At 39.9% G+C, this 19,959-nt stretch overlaps 1 protein-coding gene across 4 annotated transcripts in view; it reads left to right on the top strand.

Annotated features, from left to right (window-relative positions):
• BTBD9 (BTB domain containing 9) overlaps positions 1 to 19,959 on the top strand; it is a 406,228-nt gene that overhangs the window by 260,458 nt on the left and 125,811 nt on the right. For all 4 annotated transcript variants that reach the window (XR_003006037.1, XR_003006038.1, XR_003006036.1 and 1 more), the window contains exon 7: positions 1,524 to 1,633. Coding sequence is in view for 1 of the 4 variants with exons in the window: in XM_024765878.1 (XP_024621646.1) it covers positions 1,524 to 1,633 (110 nt within the window). In the remaining 3 variants the exon portion in view is untranslated. The remainder of the gene's footprint in view (positions 1 to 1,523; positions 1,634 to 19,959) is intronic.

Here is a 19,959-nt window from a genome sequence, read left to right as displayed (position 1 = left end):
CAAACCCAGTAAAATCAGCACCTTCTGTGTGCCTTGAGGGCTTGAAAGAACAGATCAGGGCCAACTTCCTGCTTACCCAGAGGGCTCTGGTGAGCACCGCAGTTTGCCCTGACTCTCCACACAGGAAGAGTGGTGTCTCCCTGCAGTGGATGTGGGAACACTGAGCAGCCAGTCCAGGAGAAAGCATTACTATGGGTTATGAAGATGAGCGATCAGCTCGTGTCAAGGAGCAGGTGGCTAAATGAGGTGCACAGGGGAGTGCGGTGAGATTCAGGTTGGAAGAAACAGGAGGGAAAATAGCCCACGATACAAAACCCCCGAATATAGCCTCTTTTATGTGAACTTTTACAATTGGCATTTACATTATACAGTTAACTTGGAATAATGAGATATGTAAGGAAATTACCGAATTAGTGAACAGCGATTAACTCAGACGTAAAATGGTATCATCTAAGTGGAAGGTTGTTTTACATAGCGGAGGGAAGATATTACTAAAACCTTGCCCAGTCTGTCATCACCTAATTGAAATCTGTTCGTTTAGTATGCCCCATCCTTCAGAGCACATAGTTCATAATTTGAGAGAGCGTTATCAGTTAATCTAGTTATTTTTTTTCTTATTCTTCTCTTGAATTCCAGTAAGACTGTGTGTGGCACATTACATTCCCTCTGGAATTGTGTGACACTCAGAAGAGTAAGTTTGTCTGTTCATTAACCTGTGAACTGTCAGATCCCTTTGAAGAGTGAAAGGAGCAAGTTGCTCCAAGGTTAATGCTTGTTTGTCAGAGAGGGTGAACAGGCCGAGAGGCTCGAGACTTGCCCTGTGAAACTCTGCACTATGCAGATGCCAGATCCGTGTGGCCAGGAGGGAGGCTGCAGAGCAGGCTGGGTCACCTCTGCTGATCACTTCCTCTGGTCAGGAGAAGGCTTCCCAGCAGTCAAGTGGGGGGCTGGCGTAAGTATATTGGGTCAACTTCCTAACAAGGATTCAGGAGCAATATTAAAATACAAGAAGCTGTGAGTGGTTTTCAGTAGTTTCCGTGGATTTTTACTTTCAACAAGAAAGCAGTGTTGATTTCATGCATTTCATCCAATGGATGAAAGCTTTCATTGAGTTGGAAAGCATTTGACTTCGTGCACCTGCGCACAGGCACATTCCTACCACAAAGCGAGGATAGAAGCTGCTGGTTATTCTCCAGTGTCAATGTCTCATGGGTATACAATTGTACTGGCATTCAGGGGCTGAGCTGAACAGTCCCTGGTTTGATTTTCTAGGTAAACCAAATCTAAGTTCTACTTCATTCTCTGGAAAGTGGTACCTCCTTAATTTTGCTGTAATTCTTCCAGGCTCAGTTGGAGCTAGCCCTAAGGAGCAGGTACAGGGTCTGAAGCCAATTCAGAGTCTCCTTTAGTCCATGCTCTGGTACACTGTATGTTTACATAGTGTATCTTATTCTGTTATCTTTGGATTCCTTACGATGGAAGCTCATTTTCTTCAACAGATTTTCTTTTCTTTTTACCCCCAGGTATATTCGAATAGTTGGGACTCACAACACAGTGAATAAGATTTTTCACATTGTGGCTTTTGAATGTATGTTTACAAACAAAACCTTCACTCTGGAGAAGGGGCTGTTAGGTAAGTGTTACAATTATATTTCTGTGTATACACTTAGATATTTTATCTTCAAATATTTTGTTATTCCATTAACTCATCTTAATTCACCTCTTAATCAGCTTTGACTAAGAACTCTGGTTGATTTGAATGAATGCCTTATGGCTGAGTGACATAGAGAGGGCTTATATTTTTAGTAGTCAAAATAATAATTCCAGTAAACGTAAAAGAATGTAAATATTGTACTAGTAGTTAAGAATTGAAAATGTTCTACTGATTCATTCAGATTTGCTATGTGGGGAATGCTTATGATAGGCAAAGCCTCTCAGACCAAAGGATGTCCTATAATGGTAGGTAGGATCAGGGAGGAAGTTGCTATATTATTGATCCAATGCTCCTACTTTCCAAGGCTATGCAGGTATTTTGGCCTCTGATTTGATATGAATGGTGTGCTCAGCTGTAAGAATATCTTCTTTTCATGGACACAGCAGTCCATATTTGCCCTACTTTGCCAAATTCACCTCAAGAAAATGCCTGCATATAAATTTAAATAAGACCAGAGTAACTAAATTATTGTAATGAAAATTAAGTTATCTTGTGGGAAATATGGCCTGGCTGATCTTTCGAAAGGGCATTTTAAATTTTGTTTAGTTGTCTATTTGGTTGTTTTCTGTTAATGTTTTGTTTTTGCTTTTGTTTTAGGTAATATTTAGTCTGGTCTGTGTAGGGTCCGTCCCAGGTCTTAACATTCCAGATACCATGAGGGGCTTTTCCTGTCTAGACCTCTTTTATCCATGCCCACAGGTTTTTGCTCATTTCCTATCAAGATCATAGTTTAACTAATTAGATCCTTGAATCTGTGCCTTTACTGCCACTTTCTTTGAAAAGGACTCTGTATGTTCAAGTGGAGGGATAAGATGCCAGTGCCTTGGTGTACCTAAAGTACTCTACCTTTACAAAGGGACTAATTTCTCCTCTCCTCTCCAAGTCCTGTTCATGCTGGGACACAGAACATATTGACTGTGTCCTAAAAACATGGTGAAAACTAGAATGGGAAATATGAGAGTAACTTGCAAATGTCTACTAATTCTTTGAATGGTCAAAAGTCTAAATTTTCGTAACGCCGTGTGTTTCCTAAATGTAATCCTTTACTTTAGGGAAATTTGGGAGAGTAATATTAGTAAAGTAGCAGGAGTAGAAATTATCCCAATGTATAGAGAACTTTCAGAGCTCAACTAAAATAAATAATTTGGTTTTAATTTTGCTATGGATGTAAATTTTAGTATTAAATATAAATGTTGATAATCTTTGTGACTTTTAAGTCATTTGAAAGTTAGTGCTGAAGCATTACCTGATATTATCAAGGCTTTTGACTCCGTGGAGGGTCATAGAATGGTGATGATGGGGTGTTTGGGGGAAGCCACTCCTTTTCATCTGCTGCCCAAGTTGTTTTATAGACTAAGCTTCACTGTGTATGTGATTGTGTAGTTAGGGGCATCCTTACTGAGAAGGATCTTATTAGAAACCAAACCACCTTCAGCCCCAGGATGTGTAGAGCATTTGGCTACTGGCTTCAGCCCAGTGCACTGCATTTTGAGCATGCCGTATAGAAGGCACCTCCCCCTTCTTACTGGAGAAGAACAGGTTTGTGGACACTGTAATTATCAGAGAAACAGCTCTATCTGGCATGAAAGGCCATTGCGGGAATGAAGCTTGGGATCGGTTGTAGTGAAGGGTGCTGTTGTTGGTCTGTATGTTTTGTCTAAACTGAGTTAGTCAGCGTTATCAGAAGCCATATAGTCTCAGACATATCAGGGGATGAAAGGAGATTGCAGAGATGCAAGAAGTGTTTCTGGCATCTGGTCAAATACTTTTCTTCAAGTCCTCTTCGATGATGCTCACAAGTTTGACCGCAAAGAGCGCTGCAGTCATTTGTCTGTCATCATCCCTCCACCAAATAGGAGCACATAGGCAGATATGTGTGTGAACCTGTCAGCAGATGGCCTGCAGCGGGATCCCCTTTGGCTTTTATTTTACTCTCTTACAGCGCGAAGTTGCCCCCATGCTGGGCAGTCAGGGACATGGTTTGAGTTGTGAAGGAGTGTAGGGAGATTTCATTGTTCTTTGTCTGACATGGCAGCTCTGCTGAGTTTACAGGGGTGTTTGAAGTAGTAATGGCCAGCTTTCCATGTTGATGATCTCAGGTGCATTTTAACTGCACACAGGCCTCAGCCAGCCACTCTACAGGGACCTCCAAGAAAGGAGTGGTCCTCTAGTGGGGCCACAGTGTGTGTCAGAATCACCTGGAGTTATTTTTAAATTATAGCTGCCTCCTGCTGCCTCTTTCCTATGAAATATGCAGTCCTCCCTTGAGAACCACTGATACGAACTTCAGGTTTTCACGGGGGAAAAAAGTAAAGCTAAAATAATGTCATCATGAATAACTAGTAGGGTATCAAGCTCTACTCTTACATTTCAAGATTCAGAATTTCTTTCTTTCTTTGTTCCTTGGTCTTTGTTTCATAGTTCAGGCTACTCTCCTTAGAGTAGTACTCTCCTAATAGGCCTTAAAATTACTTTAAAAATACTTGTGTTGTTTTTTAAAATCAGATTTTAATGTTATTACTTAAAACGTATAATGATGTCAGGAAAAACATAAATAAAAATAACCACATAAGTATATAATATATAATTATATATATAATATATATATTTATATATTTATATATAAATATATATATTTATATATAAATATATAAATTATAAATAAATATAGATAAAAATAAATAAAGAAAATAATAAAAATAACCACATAAGAAAAAAAAAATAACCACATAAAAACCTCATAAGATTTTAGTCTTCTTTTTCCACGAAAGGGTTTCTTTCACATTTTTGTTGACAACATGTCATTCTTCATGCTGCTTCACTTGCACAGACTCCTCGGGAAGCTTTGAAACCATGTGGGTTCATACATCCATGGGAATGGGGCCCTCCTCAACCACACTGACCAGATCTGGGCGTCAGACTCTACCCACAGCACTTCTCCCACCTTATCTGCTGCTGCCACCACAGCCCTTCTCATTTGGTGGCTGCTTCTGGTTGGTGCTGGGATGTATTCTTGCCTGGGAGGGTCTTGCCTCTTTGTTAGGAGGCATTTGTAGGAAACTCTAACCTGTCTTACTGCTGATGCATAGAAGGAATGTTAGAATAGATATGACTGCTATTTAAACATTAAACCTCTCAAAAGATGTATTTGCTTTACCGTGGCACTCCACTTTGTGATATGTATGTAGCATTTGCCAAATCCCTCCACTTTTTTCATAATTGTCAAAACTTCCTTTTCATTGAATCTTGTATTTAAGTTCACTTCTTTGAATACCCTATCAGTTATTCAAGGAGAGAGAATAATACCCACCACCCAGCTTAAAGAATTATCAACTCATAGACAACCTGGTTTTATCTGTATACTACCTACTTCCTCCCCACCAGATTATTTTGAAGCCAATTCCAGACACTTTATCATCTTATCCATAAATATTCCAATATATATCTCTATACGTAAAGCCTCCTTTTTGTAGCCATAATCACAATATCGTTATAATACCCCAAAATTGAACCGTTATTCCTTATGAGTATTAACTCAGTGTTCAAATGTTCCTAATCAAATCAAAGTCTGGAGTGAGTTTATGTGTTTTCATAGGTTGTTTAAATCAGAATTCAAATAAGGTCCATACTATCAACAAGTAGCTTTTATGACTCTTAAATCTCTTTAAATCTGTAGGTTCCCTTACATATGTCTGTCTCTGTCTTTCTTTGTTTTTCCCCTCTCTCTAATTATAATTTATTTGTTGAAGAAACTAACTTTTTGTCCTGCAGAGTTTCTAACAGCCTAGATTTTGGTGATTAGATCGCCATGGTAACATTTAATGTGTTCCTCTGTTGTATTTCTTGTATTTAGTAGTTAAATAGAGGCTTAATCTGATTCAGGATATTTTTGGTTTTGTTTTTTGTTTGTTTTTTTTGTAAAATGCTCTATAGATGGTGGTATATGTCTATCAAGAAGCACAGAAAATCTTTGATTGCCTCTCGCTTTTGGATAGTCCCATCCATTCATGATTATTTCCTAAATTCATTCTTTCATAATTTGGAATTGCAAAATGGTTATATTCTAATCCTGTCATTTCTTCTTTGTTTAGTAACTAGAAAGAGAAAAACTTTCCTGAACACTCATTTGGTAATCCTAAAATGCAGTTTGCCCAGGAAAAGTAGGATAAATGTTATATTCTTTCTTCTTATTTACCGCTTTTCAAATTAAAGAGGTGGTTACCTAGCATCCTCCAAAGGTGACCAGTGAAGTGTGATTATGGGGTTTTTTGGGGGGAGGAGGGTGGAAGGGGAAGTACATATTATTTTGAATTTATGGGATTAAACAAATTGGACATCTTTTAATCACTTGCGGTTCTTTTTATTGATATTCAGATTGTCCCCCCCTTTAGCTTCTTCATATTGGCTCTTGAGTCTTTCTGACATAATCTCAGTAGTCCTCAGTAATTCCTTGATTTCTGGCGTGACACAATGTACCAGGTTCATCTTGTACATTTATTGTCCCTCATCTGGAATCAGCCATTTCTGCAAGAAGCCCTGGTTCCCTCAAGTGGGAAATGACATGTGGAAACCTCAGCCTAAGCACTTCCTATTGGGTTGGTCACTATTGCTAGGCCTTTTCAGTGGACAGAAGTAGGAAATGCATGCACATATATTTATTTATTTGTATATCATATATTCAACAGGTAAAATATATCACTAGTGCCTGCCGACACTTCTAATTAAAATTCAGTACACAAAGTTTTTGTTTCACCTTTTGATCTTCCGTCTCCTTTTTTCCATACTGAAAATCTTGGTTACTACTGATGAAGCACAATTAATTTGCTTTGTCTTCAGTACATGCAAAATAGTCTCAGAATTACATTACTAGTAGTACCTTAAGCCATATGATTACTGAAAATAATTTAAGATTTTTGCAGTTACCTTTAGGGCCCTTAAGGTATATCCCACTAGAGATGTACAGTAAAATTACTGTGTTTAAAAGTCACTTAAAATAATTCTCTGGGTGGTCATGCCACTATTTCAGCATACAGATAGATTCATTTGTTCCATTTTGCTTTCAGTATTTAGTGATTGCCTTTAAATTTTTTTGTTTTATAACTATGTAAAATATACACATAATTCCAAAATCAAATATACAAAGCTGTTGTATTTAGAGAAATCCAGTTTCTATTCCTGTCCCCTCTACTCATGTAGGTAATCTCTTTTTCCCCTTTAGTTTCTGGGGTTATCCGTTTAAAAAAAAAAAAAAAGGAAAATAAGTAAATATATGTAATTAATATTTTATATCCTCCCCAGCATTCTTAAATAATTAGTAGCGTACTATATGCTGTACATTCTTTCTTTCTTTACCTTGCTTTTTTGTACTTAACACTTATCCTAGAGCTAACTATGTAGAAAGATATTCTTTATTCCTTTTGAATAACTGTGTGGTACTCATTAGTGTAGATGTACTGTAGTTTATTAAACCAGTCCTCTATTGATGAACATTTGGGTTGTTTTCAGTCTTCTGCTACTACAAATTGTGCTGTTGCCTTTGGGATAGATTCCTAGAAGAGGGCTTACTTGATCAAAGGGTAAATGCATGTATAACTTTGTTAGATATTGCCAAATTCACCTCCATAGGGTTTATCACATTTTAAAATTCTCATTGGCAATATATGATAACGATTGTTTCCCCCACAACCTTGCCAATGGAGCATATTGTCAAACTGCTGGATTTTTGCCAGTTTGATAGGTGAGAAATTGTATCCCAGTATAGTTTTAACTGCATTTCTCTTATGAGAGAAATTGAGCATCTTTTCATATTTTTAGGGCCATTTGCATTTCTTTTTTCCTTTTTAAATAGCTCTTCTCTTCTTATGAGTCTTGTAGATGAATAGAGAACATGCTTTTAGTAAGACTTGGGGGAGCAGTAAGTACTTAACGCTGGTACTAGAGTGTGGTATTTAGCATTACATGAGCCTGGTTTCCCTTCTTAAGGTCTCCTGGTTCTTCTGGAAGACATAAGCTCTCATAAGTCCCTTTCCATCCTTATCCTTGGCTCTACCTCTGCTTAAGAGATAGTAACTAGAGCATGGAGCTATAGGCTCAAAATTCAAGGTTTTTTAATCCTTTCAGAGAGTAAGAAAAAACTTCCGTTACCAGCTTTAGGCCATTAAGTATTACCTCTGTGTCTACCAGCATGGATCCAGGAAGACTGGTGGCTTTTTTTATTCTACTTCCTTGTTAGTAATTGAGGTAGGGCCACCAAACTAAGCAGCACAAGCACAGGAGCTCTTTGTTGCTGAAGCTCTGGGAACGCTCACTACTGCTGCCACCAGGAACTCTGCTGTCTGAACAGGAACATTGGAGTCCGTATTCGTCTGCCACTGTGCTACCTGCAATACCATCAGAAGCATCCTCCTCTCCTTCATTCTCACCAGTTTCTTCTGTTGGTAGAACTTCACCAAAAACAAAGCTGGAGGGAAAAAAACCCACACCAGGCTGACAAGCTTGGGAAATGTAGTTTATGGAGCTTTAGCCTCTGACATACGTTGTAAAGCAAGGGAGTGAATGGAGCTGAAAGCAGATAGATAGATGATGAGTGCAAAGGCAGAAAGTGTAAAAAGGGCTCCAGTCATCAGGGGACTTACCATCTGATTCAAAGCAGCTGGATAAGACCATTGGCAAGGCATAGAAATATGTGGAGTGGAGAACAACAGACAGAGGCACAAGCAGAGTGTGGAGAAAGGTTAAATGTTTAGTTGGGCTGTGAAGGAACCCAGCATATTTTCTTGCCTTGTAAAGTAAGGTTTTATGAAGAATGATATTTTGAGCTGGGCCTGGAAGAATTTAGTAAACAATACAGAGCAATACCAATGTGCTAATTTACATAGTAACAAAAATGGCTGATACTTGTTCCCAGCTGGAGGCAGGAAATAGAAAATAGGTGGCCTGTAATTGCTACTGTCATCTAAAAGTATTTTGAAGTAGCATCTTTAGAATTCTGTAAAGTCCTGGGAAGGGAAACAGAGTTGGAAATCTGCTGTGAAGGGCTTTTGGCATCCACTGAACCAGGCATATGACTTCTGTGCTTAAAAAAATGTGTCCTCTGGAGCAGAAACAGAGATTTGGGAGTGAGGGAGTTCATCAGGGGGTGGAGGCGTTAGAATGTGGCAAAGAAGCAAACTTGTTGGAGTAACAGAGGGAGCCTGAAGACCTTAATTCAGAGAGTTTTCTAAAAATAGCACTATTGAGTCTGGACTAGTCTAGACCAAGAGGATTTCTTTTCCCAGCCTGTTTCTATAACCAGATATTAAGGCTGGTTCTAATTGTCAGTGAAGCTTAACTTCTTTATCTACTGTAAATTACTTGGCATTAAACAGACATTTATTAAGAGGCTGCCAACCAAGTGTATCTTAGGCACTGGGGATAGAAAGATACACAGGTGCAGTTTCTGCCTCGGAGGATCGTATGAGCTAATGAAGGAGAAAGACACTTAAATAGAAGGTGACAACACAGTAAAATAAGTCATCTCTTGGGAGAATTCAGCAGATGCTGTAGGAACACCGGAACAGGAGCACCTAAGCTGAGTTGGGGGGTGGTGTCACAGAAGACCTCCCCATAGAGGTGATGAAGCTCCTTAAGTTTTTTTAAGGAAGAAGATGGAGAGTCAGGGGAGAATCACATAAAATGGTCAGTGTGTGCAAAGTGTGTTAGTGTGTTATTTATCTCTGACCAATTTCAAAGCCAATGCCCCTTCCAGTGGACCACCCTGCATTTGGTGGAGGGGGCAGTGGAGTAAGAGTTAGAGTTATTTGTAGTCTCTCACCCTTTCCCTGGAGAAGATTAAGCATTATTTTCTCACAAGGTCTTAGAGTTTTAGAAAAATTCAAATAAAATAAATGCCCCACAATAATGCATAAAGAACATAATACAGTTTGTTTGGTTCCCACCTTGGGGAGCCCCTATTTTCAAACAAGAATGGACTACAGTTTTTATGTGTGGGAGACAGCAGGGGGATGATTAGAAAGTGACCTTCTCACAGTCACTTAGGATTCTTAATTTAGTATGTGGTCCTTTGTGTACATTTAAATTTCATTCTCTTTTTATACCTGTTCTTTTGTTGTTTTTGTTTGTTTGTTTGAGAATAAAGACTGCCTGAAAAGTTTTTATGGCTCTTATTTTACAGAACTTATGTGTACATTTTACAGGATTGAATTTTTTGGATCCTACTTGTATATCCCCTTGTTATAGCAGGAATATAGTAGGGTGTGTATGTGTGTCCAGGGTAATGTAAATGTGCACCACTTTTTTAAAAAATTATTTATTTTTGGTTGTGTTGGGTCTTCATTGCCGCACGTGGGCTTTCTCTAGTTGCGTCAAGCGGGGGCTACTCCTTGTTGTGGTGCACGGGCTTCTCATTGCAGTGGCTTCTCTTGTTGTGGAGCACGGGCTGTAGGCGTGTGGGCTTCAGTAATTGTGGCATGTGGGCTCAGTAGTTGTGGCTCGCGGGCTCTAGAGCGCAGGCTCAGTAGTTGTGGTGCACGGGCTTAGTTGCTCTGCAGTATGTGAGATCTTCCCGGACCAAGATGGAACTCGTGCCCCCTGCATTGGCAGGCGGATTCTTAACCACTGTGCCACCAGGGAAGTCCCACAACTTGTGTTTAAGTGGGACATCATGGAGCATGTATTCAACATGACTCAACAATATCACTTTCTCACAAACCATGGTTCTGCCTCAGACTGGCATTATGAATAGCCAGGTTGTAATCAGCGAGATGTTTCTCTGGCACTGACTGTGAAAGATATTCCGGTGGCCAAGGGGACGTGAAATCTAATTTTGTTGGCCTGGTCACTAGTTCAGTACCCCAATCCTCCAATCCAAAACCAGGTAGGTAATTTTTAATTTAATATTTTAAGTAGGTAATACAAATGTTTATTATTATTCCCCCCTTTTATTATTAAACACATATTCAGATATACCTTTTTTTAATTAACAATTTTTTTAGATCTTTCAATGCATAAAGAGCTTTCTCTTGATTCATTTTTGTTTTTACATTTGTGCAATATTCCATTGACTAGAAGTGCTATAATTTATTTAACCAGTCTCCTTTGATAGACATGTAGGTGTTTCCAGTCTTTAATTATCAATAACAATTCCATAATGACCCATTTTATAAATAGGGAGGTTGAATCAGAGGTGGTTCCAATAAAGCCTAAAACAAACAAAAAAACCCATTATTACTCCCAGGGCCAGCTATATAATTTGCAGGGCACCGTGCAGAATGAAAATGTGGAGCCCCTTGCTCCAAGGGTAAGAAACAAGTGCATTAAAAGTATTTTAACAAGAAAAAAAAAGATTTTTCCTTTCTTTTGCAGTCTTCCAACCTCGTCTGCTGTTTTTATTTGCTATTTAATGTTCTAGGTAGAGAAAAATTAAACTTTAAAATTGTTAGCATGTATTTTATTGTTTGTCTTTTTATTGTGCAATGGTGGTTTTAAATGTAAATATAAGAGCATTATCTTCTATGCAGAATCGGCAAAATTACACAATTCACATTTGCTGTTTGCTAGCTCATACATCTATATGTATTAATTTTTACTAGAACAGTGGAAATTCTGCACAAAACTATATTGTTTTTATTTCACTTCCTAATTCACACGCATTCTACCAAAGCCCTCTACCTTTGACTTACTCAGTAAGCTTCCTTAACAAGGAAGGACTGAAACTAACACAATATTGTAAATCAACTGTACTTCAATAAAAAAAATAAAATGAAGGACTGAAGGGAAAAGGAACTGCGAGTTGCCCTATCTTTTCAGCATAAGCATTTGGCCAACATAGGGAAATAACGAGAGTGAAAAGGATATGATGGAATTCCTTGGTTCGTAGTGCTTCTTAGAACGTTGCTGACTTTTTTCTACCTTTGAGGTAGGTTCTGGTTCTACGGGAAAGTGGCCTCTCCCAGCTGTCAGCAGCCCAGTTTACTCAAGCATAGTTACGGCCCATTGACCTTGGCTTTGCTTTGAGTCTCACTCAACCTGCACATGGGAGTCCACTGGAATTCTGTGATTCTGGGGCATGGTGAACACTCTACACAAATTGGGGCAGTGGAGAAATGTGGACACATGCATGTCGCATATCTCCTCTGTTTCACGGGCTTGCTCCATTGTCCCATGAGACTTCATTTTAAAAACATAAGTTCAAAGATAAGATTATTAAGAATTTAAAGAATAAAGTAGTATGGCATTAATGCAAGAATAAACTGGTAGATACATTAAGCAATCATCCAAACTCTGAATATTATCTCAGTATATGTAAGAATATAGTGCAAGATTAAAGATGACATTTCACATCCATGCAGAACAGAAAGGTAATATAGCAAATGGTGCTGAGACACTTGACTATTGAAAACACATGAGATTTTCTTCATACTATATACTAAAATAATTTCCTGTTAGATTTCACATTACTCCAAAGGAACTGTAGAGAACTATTAATAACTATTTATCTAATCTCAAGGTGAGGAACTACTTCTTCAGCATAAAAGCAAAGGCAGAAACCATAAACAGAATTCAGAGGTGTTTGACAAACTGGGAAAAAAATAATTGCAACATATAGGACAATGAGTAATTGTCTTTAGTATATATGAAGTACTTTCCAAATAAGTAAGAAAAAAATGTGAATCTCCAATAGGAAATGTGTACAAACAGCAGTTTACTTAAAAAGAAAGAAAAACACAAAAATCTAAAAAAAAAAAGACTCTGAAGAAACTAGGGGCAGGACAGGAATAAAGATGCAGACCGCAGACTTAGAGAATGGACTTGAGGACACAGGGAGGGGGAAGGGTAAGCTGGGACGAAGTGAGAGAGTGGCATAGACATATATACACTACCAAATGTAAAATAGCTAATGGGAAGCAGCCACATAGCACAGGGAGATCAGCTCAGTGCTTTGTGTCCACCTAGAGGTGTGGGATAGGGAGGGTGGGAGGGAAAAGCAAGAGGGAGGAGATATGGGGATATATGTATATCTGTCACCACCAGGGAAGCCCTGTTATTTATGATAAGCAAAAAGTTGGAAGGACTACAAATGTCCAACAGTACGGGCATAATGAAATAAATTCTGGCACATTAGCATATCAAAATTCCTGTATAGCCATTCATAACATAGGGAAATGGCCATAATATAATGTAAAATAAAAGTAGGGGGCTTCCCTGGTGGCGCAGAGGTTGGGAGTCCGCCTGCCGATGCAGGGGACGTGGGTTCGTGCCCCGGTCCGGGAGGATCCCACATGCCGCGGAGCGGCTGGGCCCGTGAGCCATGGCCGCTGGGCTTGCGCGTCCAGAGCCTGTGCTCTGCAGCGGGAGAGGCCCGCGTACTGCAAAAAAAAAAAAAAAAAAAAAAAAAATACCATCTTTATAGCCAGATCAATGCCAGTATTTTAAAGATAATATATGTATTTTTAGATGTACATATATTAATTTGTTATGGCTGCCATAAAAAAATACTATATACTGGGTGATTTAAACAACAGAAATTTATTTTGTCACAGCTGTAGAGCTTGGAAATCTAAGATCAAGCTGTCAGCAGGTTTGGTTTCTCCTGAGACCTCTCTCTTTGGCTTGTAGGTGGCCGTCTTCTCACTGTGTCCTCACATGGCTTTTTCTGCATGCACTCCCATCCCTGATGTCTCCTCTTATTGTACCCATCTTATTGGACTAGGGCCCCATCCTTATGACGTCTTTTAATCCTAATTACCTCTTTACAGGTCCTACCTCCAAATACAGTCACATTCCAAGGTACTGGGGGTTAACATTTCAAAATATGAATTTGGGAGGGACACAATTCAGTCCATAACAGCACATTAAAAAAAGGACATAAGGAAGACTATCAAAACGTTAATAGAGGTTTTCTGGATGGTGGGATTCCAGGTAACTTTTGTGTTTTTTTATTATATTTTTATGCACTTACATATTTTCATCAGTGAATAAGTGTTACTTTTGTAATCAGAAGAAAATTAGTGTTCCTTTTTCAAATAAAGCTATTTCCACATTACCTATGAGGAGACAAGGCAGAGTGGGTAGGACCAACACCTGAGTCCTCCATGCACCTTAGTATCCCACTTGCTCCCAAGTATAGCCACTAAATTAAGCAAAGTCCTGTTCCTGGGCGAGGTAGGGAATATCGTGATTCACCTAATGATTCTATTGAGTAAACAAAGAGTCCTTGAGAATCTAGATAAAAGGTGCCAAACCAAAAAGAGTGTAATACATACACTGTATGATTCCATTTATAAACAATTCTATATCTTGAAAACTAGTGTATAGTGACAGAAAACAGATCCACAGTTTTCTGAGGCTGGGGAGGAATTACAGAGGAGCATGAGGAAACTTCTGAGGATGATGGGAAGGTTTGTTATCTTGATTGTGCTGATAGTTTCATGGGTGTGTACAAATGTCTAACTCATCAAATTGTACATTTCAGATATGTGCAGTTTATTGTGTGTCAATTATATCACAAGAAGGATGTTTAAAAATGGGAAGAAGGAAGTGGAAGGAAAGATTTCAATAGCCATTTGGGCACTATGGTATTATTTATTTATTAAAAGAGTGATGTGAGGGCTATGGTTTTGTGAATCAAATTAAATCTTTGGAATTTGGAGGCTGTTGGAGCAAACTGCTGCATGAAATGTTTTGGGAGGGGGCCTTTAAACCCAGTGGCGTTCTCCTGCCCCATAATTCAGTGTAACACCGACTAGGCATGTCACTGATTTGAGTAAAATTAAGTGATTGTATGATGTTGGGTGCCTGGTAGGTGAGCCAGTCTGGCACAAAGTGATCTTTTTGAATTTATTGGCTCGTTAATATTGTGAAGATGGGTATGTTTCTTTTATAGCTGCATTCGATACTTATCTTTTTAAAGACAGGAATCCGTACAGTGCTACAAGAGAGAAGTGTACTTAAAAATCACAGCATTACCTGTGGTAAAATTATCATAAAAACTACCTCGTACTCAAGCAGGGGATTGCTTCAATTCTGCCCTCATAATGACAGGAAATGGTCGTTGGTGAAGTTGTTTTCCATGAAGCTGTGATGAAATCAACTAAAATGGTAATAAAGTGGAGTGTAAAAGTGAGGGACTCAGGTGAGATGTAAAAGTGCAGAAGGTGTTAGAATGTTCAAATTAGGATCTTCAGGAAATGATTCTGTAAAATATTAAATATGAGTTGGTTGAGTTCTCAGTTCAGAACTGTCAGCAGTGCAGGCAGGTCTCGTGGCTGTTGGTGGTGGATTTCCCTGCATGCTGTTCCCTGCATCCTGACTGGGTGGCTACCATTTGGCTAATGGCCAGGGAAGCTGGATAACAGAGAAATGGTCTTTGGTGGCGAGTGATAGTTTAGGAAAGGGCTTAGAGCCCTATTTCCTTCCTTCTTGCTCAAAACTGAGGAACTTGTCGCCCCAGGAGCATTATCGTATTTTTTCCAAAGATCCTTTGATGAATTAACGTTCAGTAGATGCCTGTTATAGCAAACTGGAAGCACACCTCAGTAAAACCTCAGTGAGCTGTGGAAACACGCTAAAATATATATCATCAGAGGTATTTTTTATACTATAGACATAACTGTCTGTTGATACTATGTTCCAAATGTCACATCTATTCCCTTCTTGCCACCACTGCTGCTACCACCCTAGTGCAAACCACCCCCATCTCTCCTGCACTGTTGTCTGTCATGCCTGCCTACTCAGCAGTGTCCCTGCATCCTCTCTAGTCCTTGCCATTGTTCACTACACTCCTGTTGGAAGACTCCTTTGCTCAAAATCACTCAGAGCCTTTCCACTGCTTTTAGGATAAAGTTCAAAATCTCCACCGTAGTCCTCAAGGTCCTGTATAATCTGGTGCTTGCATATACCTGCTTCATCTTGTGCCAGTCCCCATCTAGCTTTCTGCATTCAGGCTATGAGCCTTCTTTCCATTCCTCGAGTGCGCCATGCATGCCCTGACCATGGGGCCTTTGTACTTGCCATTCCCTCTGGAAAGCTTCTCCCCATCTCCTCATTCTCAGCCTCACTGCATCACACCCCACCCCATTTATCTCCTTAACCTCCTATTGATCATTTGAATTGCAGCTTAAATGTCACTTCTTAAGAAAAGTTTTGCCTGACCCTCTACCCCCAGTCTGGGTTAAAGTTTCTTTGTATGATGCTAATAGATCTGGGTGTTTTTCTTCCAAGTACTTAGTTTCATTTGTAACTATACATTTGTTTATCTGGCTCGATAATAGAATGGACTGTGTCTCTTTTGTTCACTGCTGTATTCCCAGCATGTGAAATCTCAATATTCAATAAATATTTACTAGATAGGTGGATAGATGGACAGTCCGATGGAAGGAAGGAATGATGTGCTGCCTTCTGAGGACCAGAAGATCAGTGCAGATTCTGGTTCTCACTCTGCTGCTGATTTGTTGTGTAATAAATAAGTCACAATCTCTCTGAAACTCCGATTTCTCAGCTATGAAATGAGAAAACTAACCCAGGGGCTTCCCTGGTGGAGCAGTGGTTGAGAGTCCGCCTGCCAATGCAGGGGACGCCAGTTTGTGCCCCGGTCCGGGATGATCCCACATGCCGCGGAACGGCTGGGCCCGTGAGCCATGGCCGCTGAGCCTGTGCGTCCGGAGCCTGTGCTCCACATCAGGAGAGCCCGCAGCAGTGAGAAGCCCGCGTACCGCCAAAAAAAAAAAAAAACTAACCTAATGATCTGTTCTTTTGTGTTTAAACGAGTATCCTTTTGGTTTAGATAACTGTGTTCATTATATACCTTAGGCCATAATACATCATCCTCAGTGATCCAGGCAAGGCCTTCTCTTTTATTTGTGTTTGCTCATCTTTGTTAAACCCCACTTCTGCTCCCCTCCCCTTATGACCATTTCTAAGGTGTCTCATTATGTTCTTAATACGCACATATATTTGGAAAATCTGTAATGTTGGGAGAGGGTTGTTTATGTGTTTTAATCATCCAAAATGTTTTTATGCCAGAAGTCTTTTTCATAACTTTTCTGACCTAGTATTATGGTTTTATGACATCATTGTTTCTTAATGCTACTTAGTATTTCATCATAATAACTATAAGTATATTATCAGTGAATTTATATAGTTCTTACTATTTGCCAGACACTGTTCTACGCTCTTTACATAAAATCATTTAACCTTCACTACTGTCTTGTAAGGTGAGTACTGTTATTGTCTTGCCGTTTCATTCATTCCCCCTGCGATAGAGACCTAGGTCGCCTTCAGCTACTTGCTCTCAAAAACAATGCTGCAATGAGTTTCTTTGTGTTTGTCTCCTTTGCATCTTTTTTCTGAGACCTATATTCAAATGTATGGTCCCTGAGTACTAAAGCATGCTTACCTTTTATTTTGATCCATACTGCCAGATTGCCTTCCTGCGGGGCAGTGCCAGTTTACGCTCCCACCACCAGGAGTGCACGAGAGCCCTTTTCCTCCCCGTGTCCGCACCCACACTTCATATATGTGTTTTTCTACTCTGCCGTTATGATGGCCATAAAGTAGTATCTTGTTACTTTAATTTGCATTTCTCTAATCCCTAGTGATTTTTTTGGCCACTGCTACTGCTACCACCCTAGTGTAAGCCACCACCATCTCTCCTCACCACTGCCCTGGTCTTTCTACTTATGGGTCTCCCCCATCCTCTCTAGTCCTTCTCATTGTCCTTCACCCTCCAGCCAGAGTAATCTTACTGGAACACTCCTTTGCTCAAAATCACTCTTTAACCCACTGAAATGATAGATGTTCTGATGATGACCCATACTTGCATTCCTAGGATAATTGCTTCTTGGACATGATGTATTTTCTAAATAATTATTGGATTTGTTGGCTAATATTTATTTTAGAGTTTTTACACCTATTTTCTTAAATAAAATGGGCCTATAAATTTCTTTTCTCATCTCTAAGTCATTTTATAACCAAAGTTACATTAAAATGACTTGAGAAGCTTTCCCTCTTTTTCTGTTTTCTGGATCAATATGTAATAAGATATAAATTTTCTGTGCCTTGGACTAAGTGGTCCTCAAGATTCTTTTCTAACCATAAATTCAATGACTTGCTGAGCTACTGTAGCTCTGAGTTTCTTACCAGTGCTTCACTGGTTGTGTGGATTAGTCAAGCAAGTTCACATATATCCAAGCCCTCAGTCATGTCAGAAAGCATTAACCTCTTATGGGCACAAAATTGTATGTTTTCCATCCTGTGCCCATGGAAATGGGCTGAAACAGGAGTTCCATAGTCAACTGGTATCTCTCTTTATTCATTTGTTTCATTAAATTTTAGCCACAAAAATTTTAGTGTATAAATTGTATCTAATGGATTTCAAGGAGCCCTCCTGGCCTCCCTCCACCCCAGCTGATGTCCTGGCCTCTCCTTTCCTTCCCCATAGAAACACACTGCTTTATTGTATTTCCTCCCTTCTTTCTGGCTGCACTCTTCTCTTTCCTGTCTGTCTGATCTTTATGGGTCTAGAGGAGAATTGGGTTCTTTGAGCCTGCAGACAAAGAGATTGCCAGAAGGGCTGGTTTTGGCAAGACTGGAATAGTGGGTTGCAGAGGGAGGGGATTTGATCTCTGCAAAATTGGCAGGTGATTGAAAAGAAATTCTCATGCTGGTGTGTAGTTTCGTGATAGAGAGATTCTGGGGTAGACCCAGGCTGTCGGTGTGAACACCCAGTAGCTTTAAAGAACTTGGGCAGAGCACACTCAGTCTCTTCAGTTGAAACTGCTTTGATAAGCTTTGCATCATGGTTCTCTGAATCTTGTTCTCAGAGCTGGAATGAAATCAGAACATGTGACACTGCTGCTCATACATCTCCCATTCTTCTTAGTACATATTACTTTAAACTGTAATAGTAATTATCATATCATTTTATTTTTATTTCTCATCTGGCTGAGGACACAGTGCAGGCAAAGAAGTTTATTCGTCAGACAGGGGCTACCTGGCGAACACAGTCCATATAATGGGAGTTAAGCTGAGATCCAGAGACTGACAAGCTATTAAATCTAAAAGGCAGGATTTCTTATGGTAGTTCGGATATAATAATTTTATATCTCAGTATTTTATATATGTGACATTTTGTGTAATATACAATTAACTGCCTGCTTTTGACATTTGAAAGTTAATGTGAAGAGAGTTATAAAACAGACACTGTAAACATCACCTCCCAAAGTGAAGTGGTAAATGGCTGTCGGCCTCCAGGAGGGTGAGACCTAATTATTCCTCACAGTGCACTCTGTACCTTCTTACTACCAGTTTGGGTTTCATTGTCTTTGATAAACAAGATAATTGATATAAATGGATATGATCCTGTAAAATTGTTCCCCAATTGCAGGTTTTCAAGCTGGAGGTATACTTTTCCTTATGGCACAGCACTGTTAGTCTTTAAATGGGTAGCTTGGTAAATCTGCCTTTCATAAGAAGACATTAGGTGAGTCTCTCCTTACCAGAGCTGATAAAAGCATTGGGTGTACCCAGGGCACAGGAAAAAATGACTAATGGTCACATTAATGAACAAGAGCATGTGCATTTTTGAGCGGGAGGCTTACAGTTGGGAATGCAAGAGAACTATCTTGGAGGTGTAAAGGAGATGCGGTCTTCCTCAGGGAGAGAACAGAGGCATATGTGCTGCAAAGGGAGGTCTGGGCGCCGTTGGCTTTCCCCTCCTTCCCCAGCCCCAGCCCTGATCACTTAAATGCTGATTTGGCTGCACTGGCTGACCTACAGGCTGAAGATCTCAAACAAGGAGACCCTAATGTGCTTTCTCCTCTTATTTGGTGGAAGGGAACTGGGGCTTTGCTAAACTACCATTTTGTCCCTTAAATTAATACTCAGCGTTCTCGATCCTCTTTTGAAAGGCTCTCATTAGGAAATGTAAAGGGCCAAGCAAGCAAAACAGGCGCGTATGTTTGCACCCAGCGGGTAAGTCTGGGATAAGATCATTGGCAGTCTGCTTTGAGGAACCCATTTCTCTTTATGTATAAACTACAACCAGGGGCGCTTCCCTGGTGGCGCAGTGGTTGAGAGTCTGCCTGCCGATGCAGGGGACTCGGGTTCGTGCCCTGGTCCCGGAGGATCCCACATGCCGTGGAGTGGCTGGGCCCGTGAGCCATGGCTGCTGAGCCTGCGCGTCCGGAGCCTGTGCTCCGCAACGGAAGAGGCCACACCAGTCAGAGGCCAGCGTACCGGAAAAAAAA

Source organism: Neophocaena asiaeorientalis, unplaced genomic scaffold (genome assembly GCF_003031525.2).
Source record: "Neophocaena asiaeorientalis asiaeorientalis breed wild unplaced genomic scaffold, Neophocaena_asiaeorientalis_V1.1 scaffold46, whole genome shotgun sequence".
In the NCBI taxonomy this organism is placed as follows: domain Eukaryota; kingdom Metazoa; phylum Chordata; class Mammalia; order Artiodactyla; family Phocoenidae; genus Neophocaena; species Neophocaena asiaeorientalis.
This window is presented reverse-complemented; position numbering and strand designations above follow the sequence as displayed.